Raw genomic sequence first — 13,807 nt, 5'->3', positions numbered from 1 at the left:
ACCCAGGTGAACACTTCTTGATCACCAACTAGAGGAAAGTGCAAAACCACACTTCTTCATTATCCCTGGAAATTATTTGAGAAATTTTTAAGCTGGGAAGAGAGAAGGTTTCTTTCTCTGTCTGTCTTGGTGTGTGTGTGTGTGTGTGTGTGAGTGTGTGAGTGAGTGAGTGAGTGAGTGAGTGACAGTGAGACCTCCCATAATGAGTCTTTTGAATACAGAGAGATCCAGTGATGATGATAATAATAGTCATGGGAAATCAGGATTGATTACTAGACTTATATTTGACAACCTTTAATGCAGGATTAAATGGAAAAAATCTTACAAAAACTTGTAAAGAAAAGCCTTTACAACTTCGAAAGACTATTTCTAGAGTTAGCATTAGTACTAAAGCATCTTTCAAACCTGTAAATTAATACACTTAAGCATAAATTAAGTATCAGCTAACGCCTTTTTTTTTTTTTCTTTTATTCCCGTATACGGGAGTAGGCGAGGCCATTTAGCCCTATCTAACTCTTTGAGACTGAGTGGGCAGTTCAATCTCCACTGGTACCCAATCAGAGACAGATGGCCCAAAGCTATCACTAATTAAGCGGTACGCAGTGAAGAGAGACGGCTTAAATGTGCCACCATCTCGTGGTCCCTAACACAATATATTTAATGTCTGAAATAATGTGGGTTCTACGGTCGATTTTCTTGAGTTTACAGGACGAAAAACCCGAGTTTCCGGGAGGAAAAACCTGCTTGCCCGTACCAGAGATCGACTAACTCGGGAACCGGTCGAAAAAAGGCTTAGAAAAATTTCCTCTAGTCGCCAACTAGACTCGAAATGAAGTCTTCCTTCGTGCGGCCAAGCGCGGTGGTGTGCAAACGCCACATCCACTGAGCTACACAGGCTCCATAAATTAAGTATATTAATTTATTTAAAATTTGAAGACATTCCATGGAGTTATAGAAGGAACAAGGACAAGGGGCCATGAAGTTGATTTAAACACATGAAATTCAATGTATGCATTAAGATATGTGAGCATGCAGATATCTTCTATCATTAAAAAATAGTTACTTTACTTCAGCCTTTCAAACTGAAGTACATTATGCTCAAGTTGACATATATTGCTCTTAATATTCATAATGTCATTTTATACTTACTCTCAAAACAGCTTTTCATCCATTTCTGCCTTCTTAACCCTTCCTTGACTTGTTCAGATCTTCCTGCTATTTACCAAGAAGTTTTCTAATCTCTCTGACTCCCATGTGGTATTGTGAAGCATTTCTTGAAGCTTTAAAATTTTCATCATTATGCTACACCCTTCTTTTTTTTTTATTAGTTACACATTATTTTCTCTTACTCTCTCTCATCTGTTTCACACCACTGTTACCATTTTATAATCACCTTGATTTGTGCTCACTTTCCTCCCAGCATGCATCATTCACTTTATATACCATTTCATCTGCTTCGTGATTTGAAATTTTGTTTGTATTCAACATCTCATGCTTTTGAGTCTTCTTAATTAGCACACATTTCTGATATTTTCTAGCATCATCTCTTTTTTCCCCGAGATTAAACTACTCTCATCTGCCAATGCCAGAAACATTTCGTACATGTTACATTGAACAAAATTTTTCATTAAGTTCAAACTAATGATTCACTGTCTACATTGTTTCACCACACATTTTATATGGTTTGAGGTTTCCACCCTGCTGTTTAACTTGTTTGTAAATGATATATCATGTGGACTGATTTGAGATCTTCAGTTATTTTCTGATGATGCAAAGTTGGGAAGAATTATAAATAGCACTGGTGATGTTAATTCCCTTTGGGAAGATTTGAATGGACTTTTTACTTGGACAAAAAGAGTGGGATTATAGTTTTAATATCAGCAAGTGCAAGATGTTGCATTTTGGGGTGCAGAAATATAAAGCTGTGTACCATATATCGATGTTGCTGTACTTCAGGAAGTGGATGATATTAGAGATTTTGGAGTGATGGTTGACAGTAGACTGAAGGTTAGAGGGCATATTGCTAGTGTTGCAAAGGCTGCACATCATAGTGCCGCTATGATAAGAAGTACTCTAACATGTAAGGATAAGGAAGTGGTTGTGTCACTGTATAAGGCACTGGTCAGACCACACTTGGACTATTGTGCTCAGATCTGGTCACCTGGTTTTCAATGTGATGTGAAGACATTGGAGAGGGTCCAGAGGCAAGTGACTAAGACAATGTAAGGACTTTGGAATGCTGGCTATGGAGAGAGGTTGAAGAAATGTGGATTGCAGAGTTTGATGGAGAGAAGGAAGAGAGGTGATATGATAAAGACATTAAGTTAATGAGAGGATGTTATCAGATTAATCCAGAAGGGATTATAAAATGAGTAGAAGGTGAGAGGAAAAGAACTGGAGGTCATTCCTGGAAGTTATGTAAAAGTGTGGTCAAGAGAGGTGTGAGGAGTAGATTTTTTATATGAAGAATTGTCAGTGAATGGAAAACACATTACAAGAAATGAGTTGTTAATGTAAGCAGTGTTAAAGATTTTAAGATTTTATATGATAAATATGTTGTCAATTGAATGAACTCCCATGATGTCTGTTGACTCCATGGAGAGTATAATAATAATAGTAATAATAATAATTATTATTATTATTACTTGACACCTCCAGGGAGTCCATAGACTCATCGAGGGAAAGCACCTGCTCTACAACTCTGTCTCCGCCAACTCAATTCACTAACTGACTGCAACTACACCAACGCCATCTACCACCGACTCCCCCCCCACACACACACTGGTATTTCCACAGACAATCACAAACATCCATGCCCATGACGGGATTCGAACCCACAGCCTTTTGGCTGGAGAACGGATACACTAACCACTCGTTAGCATATAATTATATCATTCTGTCCAATTTTTTCCCTTACATCTCACAATGAGTATCCCACCTTGAAGTGAAACACTCTTTTTATGCAATGGTGATATCATGCTCACATAAATCCATGAGAATTTATACTTTATACTTTTAAATGTCCATTTGAAGATGATGCAGTACCACATGCTTGTGCCAATACAGTACTGAAGATGTATTATGTGTGATGTATATCAGTTAACCATCATTATTATTATCTCATGGTCATGACAGTTGCTGCAAAGAAAAATTATTTTCCTTTTGAACATATTTATTCTCTTTAAAAGTGAAATTTATACATTTTGTCTAGGCACTGAAGGTTTTATTTTTATCACTACTATGCACTTTGTGTGCATAATTCAATTAAAATTAGATGCAGTAAACAATTCAAACATAATTAAATATGTTTAAATTGTTTACTCTTTTTTATGTACTGAATATTTACATAATATGTATTTATTACAAATAAATTTTAAAATTTTGATAAAACTTAAAATCATTTTAAAAAATTCCAGAAATCATCAAAGCATACATTAAAAATGTTCTCACTTAAGCTAAGTTACAAATTTTTGGACAGTGAGTGAACTATATATGTTCCCAAATTTTAAGTGGTCGAAAAGACCACTCAAAATGCATTACTTTTATGCTTTGTTATCATAACAAAGCATTATTGTCTCAGAATGTTTACTATTTTATTGCAGAGTGTAAACACAGCAGATATGGTGCATCCTGTACTTACCGCTGTGAATGTTTTCAAGGAAGTAGTTGTGAAAATACTTCTGGGAAGTGTATTTGTGCTAAAGGCTGGACAGGACCTCAATGTGAAATAAAAGAAGGTATTTTACTGCTCACTTTATTGAATGTTTGATTATCATTATTAGAAGTCATTACAACTATTATTATCATAATCAAATTCCTAATATGTACCCTTGGGGGAGGGGTATGGGATAATTAATATAGTACTACAAGAAAAAAAAGATACAAAATTACTCACTTCCAATCAACAATTTTCCACGAAATTAATCTGTAATCTGTCAAGACTCAAACATTATCAGATCTTATATTTCTGTCTTTTAAGGCACTTTTTACTGTATCAATCCATCTACATTTTGGTCTTGCTATGGGTCATTTTCCTGCCGACCCTGGCAAAGAACATTTGTTTTGCTAATCTTTCCTCTCCCATTCTATTTAAGTGACCATACCACCTGAGATTAGCTCTACTAACACATTCTTGAATGCTAACAATGGCAAGTTCTCTCCTAATATCCTCATTTTTAATGTGATACTGCCATTGATGCCATCTGTTGACTTCCGTAAGATTTCTCAGCTCTCAGATCCGTAAGTTAAAATTGGTTTGAACAATGTCTTGTATATATACAGCTAATTTAGTGTTTTGACTAATTTCTTTCTTATTCCATATAAATTTATTCAGCTGACTTCCTATCATATCCGCTTTACTAATTCTGTTGTCTATTTCTATATTTAATTTGCCATCTTCACAAAAATTGTGCCTAAATAACTGAAATGTTTTACTTGCTCTATAGGTTCACCATTCAGGATACAGTTGAGATTTTGAATGTTTCTGCATATTTTCATTGTCTCTGTCATTTTATTGCTGATTTTCATACCAAATTTATTATAACAGTTATTCAATTTAGTCAGGGAATCTTGCAGACTTATACTAGATTTATTCAGAAATATAACATCATCTTCATAAAATAAAGAGCTAAGATTAGCAATGCTAATTTTGATATCAGATTTAAAAGGAGCCAGTGGCACAACTGATAACACATCTGACTATGGATCAGAAGATTCCAAGTTTGAATCCTGGCTGGCTCATAGAGGTAATTTTTGGTGAATTGTGCTACATTTTTTTCTCAGTAACACAAGTGTTCTTTAGTGGTGCTACTTTTGGAGTTTTGTCGTTATATAGTGTGTTATTTTTGGGTTACCAAGAAGGCGAGATCAGAGTCGGACGCATATATATGAAGATAAGTTTTTCGTTATTTAGTATAGTTGAATATAGCGGTTGTATTTATACATGTGTATATATTTAGCGTTATATATATATATATATATATTTATATATATATATATATATATATAATATAGTGTTTATAGTTTATATAGCGTTTATATATATTTAGTGTTTAGTTTAGTAGTTCCTCGGCAGTAAGGAATGATGGTGGCTGTAGCTCCAATTAAGAATGATACATCACCAATTCTCTGTGATTTAAGGACTCTATTTTGCATAACATAATAAAGGACTTTGTGGCATGCAGTTCTTGCAGCATGTAGACATCCTGGGAGTTGGATATGTGGCAGGCAGGAGAAGGGGGAGTTAGTATATGCACAAAATGTAGGCAATGGGAGGAATTAAATGAATTAGATATTCCGATAACTGACCTAGTTGCATCAGGAACTTGAAATGAATGTTGGGAGATGAGAAGTGTGATAGGAGAGAATGATAAGCAAAATATGAATGAAAAAATTAGAGTCGGGAGTGTGAAAGGCTTGAATGACTGTGAAGTTTATGGAGGTGGTCTTGATTGGGAGAATGGATGGCGAGTAAGAGTGACTAACTTGCAGAGAGAGAGAGAGAGAGAGAGAGATGAGCTGAAAGAGGAGGTGGAATGTATCGGGAACGAGATAAGAAATATGAAAGATGGGATTAGGAAAATGGAAAAGACGAATGCAAGGTGAATTAGAGTAGGAGTGAGAGAGAGTTATGCGAATGATAAAGAGTAGAGAATAGAAAAAGTATGAGAGAGGGGTATGGGAATGATAGAAGAGTATAGAATCAGAGCAGTAGAAGAGAGGGAATGAAAAAGAGGAATGGGAATGGTACAAGAGGAGAGAATAGGAGCAGTAGAAGAGAATTAATGAGAGAGAAAGTTATGGGAATGATAGAAGAGGGGAGAATAGAAACAGTCAGAGAGAGGAAATGAGAAGAATGTGAGGGAGTGCTGGAACCAGGGATAGAGTGATGACAGGACAGCAGGTAAGCAGGGGAACACAAAGAGAAAGGGTTAGAGGAGAGAGAGAGAGAGAGAGAGGGATTGAGATGAGCAATCAAGGAACAGAGTGGTAAGAGGTGTGATGTATGGAGACTCAATGATCCGTGGTGTGCAAGATAAGATGCCAGAGGAGTGTTTGCCTGGAGGAATGACAGAAAGTGTGGCTATGTCAATTAAGAGGGGTGAATGAAATGATTGTGATGGTGGGCACAAATGACTTGAGAGGCAATGTAAATCGGGCAGCGAGAGATCTGAGATTCTTGCGTGAGGTTGTACAAAAGAAAATGCAGAGAGGAAAGATTGTGTGTGTGTGTGTTGCCCGGGTATCATAGTGATGAACTGAGCAGAAGAGCAGTAATACTAAATAGCATAATAGCCAGAATGTGTCAGAAGAGAGCATTCAAATATGTGGATGCTTGGAGGGCATTTGAGGACAGAAGGGAACTGTATGCGACAGACAGCTTGCATTTGAATGAGGAAGGACAAAGGCATCTGGAGCAATTGCTGTTTTCTGAACAAGTTGGTGTGTCAATGCAGGGAAACTAGAATTCCCAGGGTGGATGGTAGCAGGGGTGACCTCTTGTGGGAATGGGTGCTTGGTGGACAGTTGACAATATCAGGTACTACTGGAGTACCTGATATTGTTGAAAACAATATCCATTTGTGGAGGCTTAAGTGCTGTGAGGACATCATGTTGGAGGCTTAATGCATTTTTTACAACACTCAGAAAGGATTAAAACAGAATTTAATACTTCCTATATTTCGTCCTAGTCGCTAGGACAACTACTGGGATTACAAAAACAACTAATGTAACATTAACACAAATATCATAAAATACTAGGTGGAGCGTCCTCCTAGAGGGCGCTCCACCTAGATAGGACTTTAGTGTCACCCACGTGGTTGGGCTTAGTATTGTATGATATTTGTGTTAATGTTACATTAGTTGTTTTTGTAATCCCCGTAGATGTCCTAGTGACTAGGACGAAATATAGAAAGTATTAAATTCTGTTTTAATCCTTTCTGAGTGTTATAAAAAATGCATTAAGCCTCCAACATGAAAACAACATCAGGTACTCTAAAAGCAGCAAAAAAACAAAAAAAAGCAGCAAAGAAACTCCAAAAGCAGCACCACTAAAGAATACTTGTGTTACTGAGAAAAAAAATGTAGCACAATTCACCAAAAGTGTCTGGAGGTAGTAGTAGTTGTTTTTGTAATCCCCGTAGATGTCCTAATGACTAGGACGAAATATAGGAAGTATTAAATTCTGTTTTAATCCTTTCTGAGTGTTATAAAAAATGCATTAAGCCTCCAACATGAAAACAATATCAGGTACTCTAAAAGCAGCAAAGAAACTCCAAAAGCAGCACCACTAAAGAATACTTGTGTTACTGAGAAAAAAAATGTAGCACAATTCACCAAAAGTGTCTGGAGGAGATAATGATAGGTATAGAAGCAGTGACATTTTTATGCTTTATATTAATGTCAGGCATATCCAAAATAAAGGATATGAATTGGTGGCGCTGATAGCATAAACCTGGCTAAAGATTATTGAGATATGGTTGACGGAAGATGACATAATAACAGGAATAGAAGTAGCATGGTACAGCATTTTTTGGCAGGACAGGAAAGGAAAACGTTGTGGTGGAGTACTGCTTGTGATAAGTGATGACTTATGTCCTCTAAGAGTGGAGGATTTGGAAGACAGTGACACTAATGGTTTTGAAAGCATATGGTGGGAGGTAGATGAGGCCAAGACAGGTTATTTGGTGGGCTGTTGCTACAAACCAAGGAACACAGAGGGTGGGAGCAGGAGATGTTTAGGCAATTGAGCTTGGCAAATGCAAAAATAATGATTGTTATGGGAGATTTTAACTACAGCATTATAAGCTGGGAAGAAGAAATTGCATGTAGTATAAGGGAATGGAATTTCTTGAATTCTTGAGGGACAAATATCTTAGGCAACATGTAATAGAGGGAACAAAAGGTTCAAGAGTTTTGGATTTGGTCATAGCATCAGAAGAGCTGATAATAAATGAGATGACATCTCTCTCTCCCACCAACTGGAGAGAGTGACCACGTGATTTTGACCTGGAAGATGAATAGATATGCACGAGTATCAAAGAAAAGGAACGTATGTGGAATTATAAGACAGGTGATTATAATAGTCTTAGACATCAACTAGGGGCAGTTCCATGGAGGGTGGAATTGAAACTCCAGGATATCATTAGTGCTTGGGAAATTGTGAAGGAATATTTGTTAGCAGCAATAGTAAGCTGTATTCCACAAGTGAAGAAGAGGATGCAATTTGGTGTAAATGGATGACAAACAATATCAAACAGGAACTGAGGTGAAAAAGAGATTATGGAAGAGATATAAGGAGAGGGGTGGAGAGCAGATGCATGAAGAATATAAGATTCAGGCCAGGAGAGTGACTAGTATGGTAAAGAAGGCAAAACTAAAATATGAGAAGAGAATGGAACTAAGATCCAAAGAAACTAGGGAATTTTTTTAGCTGTATGGCCAGTAGGTGGAGAAATGATTGTGGAAGAATGACATTGCTGGATAATATTGGGAAGAGAGTGACTGACACAAAGGACTTAGTGGAATTGTTCAATGAGCACTTTATTGGAGTATTTCATCCTGGAGAAGGAGGTTTTAATACTAGAAGGATAGGGCAAGTTCAGGGTTTAGAGGTGCAAAAGGAGAGTGTGTTCCAAATACTGAGTACTCTGGATGTCAGTAAAGCTGTGGGACTGGATAGCATTTCACCACGGGTTTTAAGAGGATGTGCTAAAGAACTGATAGCTCCATTGACCTGGCTCTTCAATAAAAGTGGGTGAGGGAAAGGTACCCAAGAAATGGAAGGAAGGTAAGATAGTGCCATTGCACTCTTACCTTTTTGAAGGGTGGTAGCAGACTGGAAGTGTCTAATTATAGGCCAGTTTGTGTGTCATCAGTAATTGTTAAGGTCTTGGAGAAATTAGTGAGAGACTATATACAGCATTGGGTAGATGAGGATGATGTTATCTGTGAGAATCAACACGGCTTTTTTAAGGGGTGCTGTTGCTTTAGTAATATGATTGCCTTTTATAATGAAGTGACAAGAGCAGTTAATGAAGGAAAGGCATATACTGCCATTTTTTTGGATTTTGCAAAGGCATTTGACAGGGTGCCACATGATAAGCTGATATTTAAGTTGCAGCACATGAGTTTAAATGTTGGGTTAGTCAGTTGGATTCAGGATTGGCTGTCTGATAGGTATCAGAGAGTTGTGTATGGTGGGGCAATATCAAGGAAGCAGAAGGTTACAAGTTGGATTCCACATGGCTCAGTACTGGGACCTGTATTGTTCAACCTTTATATCAATGACATTGTCAATGGATTGCAAGGGGATATTCAGTTGTTTGCAGATGATGTGAAGCTGGGAAGGGTTATCAGTAATAGTGCAGATGTGGCGGCCCTGCAAGAGGATTTGAATAAAATAGACAGATGGGCAAAATTGGGGATGGTTGGTTTAATGCAGCAAAATGTAATGTCTTGAAGTTTGGGATCCATCGATGGGAGGATGCATACTTGATTGGAGGAGCTGTACTGGAGGAAGTAGGGGAGACAAGAGATCTGGGGGTGATGATTGATAAAAAATTGAACTTCAGGAAGCATATTGCAAAGGTGGTGAAGCTAACCCAGAGAATTATTGCAATACTGAGAAGGAAGCTGACCTGCAGAGATAAGAGTTATTATTCCATTGTATTATAAGACCCTGATCAGACCACACTTAGACTGTTGTTCTCAAATTTGGCCCCCCAGAATTTGAATGGGATAAATTAACTGTGGAAAGGGTACAGAGGCAGATAATAAAGATGGTTTCAGGACTGTACAATGTTAGTTATGAGGATCAGCTGAGGGAATGTGGAGTGCAGAGTTTGGTGAAAAGAAGGAGAGATGATATGATCAAGACTTTTACACTGTTGAGAGGCAGTTACAGGGTGGACATTGCAGAGTTCTTTTGCTTGGTGGAACAGCAGGAAGGAAGATGTAACCCTGGATAAGGGGCCATCCCTGGAAGTTGATTAAGGAAGCTATGAGCAAGAGGATGAGGAGTGGCTTCTTTGCATGGAGAGTGGTTGAATCATGGAATTCATTGCCTGATTGAGTGGTGAGAGCAAGAACAGTCAATAAGTTCAAGTAGTGGTATGATAGACTTTTGTGTTTCCTTAGAATGACCTCTCTCTTGACTCTATGGAGGCCTGAATAATAATAACAATAATATTAATAATAATACCACTTTCCTTCATAATGTGATCCATATAGATAATCAGTTATAGAGGGGATTTTATTTATTTATTTGTATGCCATGAATAACAAAACATGCAGTATAATACACTGTCACTTTAAAAATATATAAAATTAAAAGTCAAAAGTCATTTTAAAAACCAATAAAATTAAATGGTTACATCCATATTGGTCAGATAATTCATAGCTTCGGGTGTAGTACTTAAAAAGTCCAATTTGTCTCCTGAATGTGCTCTGAGATAACACTGAGTCACAATATGGTCCACATGTGGAGCTCAAGTTTGTCTTCGAGCTCCACAATCACAATGCGTTGATGATCGTTTACCCCATTTAAAAAGTATGTCTGCACATACACCATGACCAGTTTGTATTCTATTAAGCTGAGTCCAGGATTTTCATGGGAGGTGTGAGCAAGCATCAAAACTTTCTTGTGATTCTTTGAGAGAAAATTTTGTGATTTCATCTGTCTGGCTCTCCCACTGTTCGTGCCACTTTTGCTTCAGGTCAAAGTTAGATTGTAGTAGTTGGGCTAATTGTAGTGGTGGATGTCTTGATCTCAATCATCATATACTTAAGTCTGGGAGATCTAAATGTATTGGTAGGGCTGTGTTCTCCAAGATTTTTTTATACTCCTGTAATCTAGCTCGGTGTAATGTCAGTGTCTAGAGGGTGTAATCTAGCTTGCCTCCTCATAGTGCACCCTGCGCTAATTGAGCTAGAGCGATTTGGAAGCCAGTCTAACACTTAGTTCTCTTGGCTAAGGCATGCAGTCAAACAATACAGAGGGGATAATGTACATGTTTGTCTGACACCAGATTTAACATTAAACCATCTTCCTGTACTTCTTTGAATTCTAACTACTGACTTACAACTCAAATAAAGACTAAGTATTGCTTGATGTAATTGACATGATTCAACTGTAGCGTTTTGAATAGCTTTTCTCTTGGCACCTTGTCATATGCTTTTCCAGATCTACAAAGCTTAAATAGAAATTAAATACAAATAGAGAGCATGCTGGCCATTAAATTTAATTAATATCCTCAGTCTCCAGAAGCATCACCACTGCTTATGTATCACTTACAGCACCATGGAACAATCGAACATGACGTTGAAGCTTTATTGCATTATTGTTTACAGTCACAGTCCCTTATTCCAGCACTTGTAGCTCAGTGCATCCATTAAGCATAATGCCTCCCCCACAACATGACCCCAGCACCTCCATATCTATCCCTTTCAAGAACATTCTTGTGATGGTAAGCAGTACCACTTTCATGCCAGATCAAGTATCATCCAGAATTAGAGGAAAGTGTACATCTCCAGTTGAGCTGATCCCAATGTCGTTAACGTACAAGTTAAACAATAATAGTCCGAAAACAGATCCCTGTGACACTCCACTAGTGACAGTCCTCTTTTGGGATACCACTTCTCCATACATCACCTGCTGATACCTGTCCAACAGTCAATCATCCATTCACCTCACTAGTCTGTTATCTACCCATGTGTTTTAATTTAGCCACTTTGAAAAATTCATGTACACCATCATATATGCATATTTTTAATCCAGTGAATTTGTCACCTTGTTATAATACATAAGCAGATTGCTAAAGCATGACCTTCTCCTTACAAACCCATTCTGACCACCATAAAGATAAAGAATACTGCTATTAACTATTAACCCATTTCTGAATCCCATTCCTCATCATCTTCACCTTAACAACAACTCCAGACACATAGATTGGTCTATAATTTGTACCATCAGTCTTATTCCCTCCTCCCTTTTGGGAAGTGGAATAATTTGCTCCAACACTCATTCCTTTGTGACTTGCTGTGCCTAAGGTGCTGTTAATTCCCTAGAGAATTCCTTCATGACATGTGGTGATATATTGTCAAGTCCTGCTGCCTTATTAACATCAAGCTTACTTAGTTCCTCATATACCTTCAGCTCATTCACCGTACCCTCCATAGGTACCCACAGTTGTTAATCATGAAAAAAAAAAAAATTGTAGATTTACATATAGAATAAAAATGTAATAGAATGCATATTTTGTATCCTGTGTGTTGAATTGGGTGACAACAAGTACACTTAGTAAATTATCAACCAATAGATATTATTAAAATATATCAACATATTATTTTTTTCTGAAATTTGTGATTTTAATATCAATCTTAAGATTGATTTTAACTTATATTTCTCTTGCAGAAATTAATCCTGAAAAGGTTCAGAAAGACTTAATAAAAGAAGACAGTTAACCAAATAGTTTGTTGTACACAGTCTAAAGATGCAGTGGCTTGCCACTAGACTGAAATTTTAAGTTTCATGCCGTGATTGTGTCCATCATCATTGCGCTTAAGTTTGGTGTCCCTATGATGTCAGCTACTGTCTCATTACCAGAGTCAAGTTACTCAGTTCTTGTGGGCCACCAACTTATGGATTACCGTGAATGCTTGTCTACTGGATACAAAAACAAGTGATTTCCTCAAGTTTAATTGCTGTAAAATAGTTATATAACAATTCTGCCAAAATACAAAACAAAACTGTTTTCACATGTTATAGATGCAAGTCACAACAGCAGAAAGAGAGTACTTCATCTATTACCACTTTCATCAAAGATGTACATACAACTATAGGTCATACTGACAGAAAAGACTTATTTTCCGCCTGCATATATTAGTGTATGGTGCAAAGGCCATTCATCTTTCACTGCATACTGTATATTCATAATTCTTAGTACATCTGCCAGCTGTAGTTGTAGATAATATTCCCTGTTAATATTTTTTTGCAAGAAGAAACTTTTCTAAAGATTATGATATAAAACATGAGTTTTATTATATGCATTATTTCAGCTCACAGGGATCTGTGTAGTTGTATCAGTCTTTTTATAATCTGATCAATCCATATGATAAACATAAATCTTTCTGTCTTTTAGAAGCCACAAAATATCTGATTAATCAAAAAAAAAAAAAAAAAACTTTTCAAAAGCTGTAATGGAATTAACTACTATGCCACAAAACTCTGCAACTAAGGGAAAAGAAAGACAGTAAACTCAATGAAAGTGTTGAGAGCCCACCTAAATTTCTCTCCAAGGACCTGCTGAGAGCTCATTGCAAAAGGTGTAAAAATTAGTGGCACCATTCAAAGACTTATTGTATGCAGTAGCATACATATTTGATGTAAATTGTTTTAATATTTGTATAAGTGCTTTTTTTTTTTCATCTAATGACTCGAAAGGGTGCAAAATCATTCCATATTACAGGTAAAGGTTTTAGTAACTTATAATTATAAAACTACTATATCTATTATGATTTTTGATGTAGTATGTATGAAAATAAATTAGTCATTGGAACATTAAACAAAACATTATTGTGGTGTAAAATTCTAAGATAGTATTTAAAAATAGGTAGCTTATTAAAGCTAACGTATATAAAGTCTTTCAATGCTTTTTGAAGGATTAAGTGATTTCCACCTTGTATACTAAATGCTGGCTATTTTTTTTTCCTTTCCTTTATAACAGATATTCACTTTTAGTATCATTCTTCATTCACCAATTAACATGTTCAGAACAGAATGTGTCATAGAGATGCCAAAGCATGTGAG

At 36.7% G+C, this 13,807-nt stretch overlaps 1 protein-coding gene across 2 annotated transcripts in view; it reads left to right on the top strand.

Annotated features, from left to right (window-relative positions):
- Nucleotides 1-13,568, top strand: part of LOC150110494 (uncharacterized) — a 317,332-nt gene extending 303,764 nt beyond the window's left edge. For both annotated transcript variants that reach the window (XM_090399521.1, XM_090399529.1), the window contains 2 exons: nucleotides 3,603-3,737; nucleotides 12,413-13,568. In XM_090399521.1, coding sequence (XP_090255647.1) covers nucleotides 3,603-3,737; nucleotides 12,413-12,462 — 185 coding nt within the window. In that variant the 3' untranslated portion in view covers nucleotides 12,463-13,568. The remainder of the gene's footprint in view (nucleotides 1-3,602; nucleotides 3,738-12,412) is intronic.
- Nucleotides 13,569-13,807: the final 239 nt, after the last annotated feature.

The sequence above is a fragment of the Typopeltis vanoorti genome, chromosome 1, assembly GCF_054136105.1.
Source record: "Typopeltis vanoorti isolate ZY-2024b chromosome 1, IOZ_Tvanoo_1.0, whole genome shotgun sequence".
Classification (NCBI taxonomy): domain Eukaryota; kingdom Metazoa; phylum Arthropoda; class Arachnida; order Uropygi; family Thelyphonidae; genus Typopeltis; species Typopeltis vanoorti.
The sequence above is the reverse complement of the archived record's forward strand: the minus strand, read 5'-3'. Positions and strand labels throughout refer to the sequence as shown.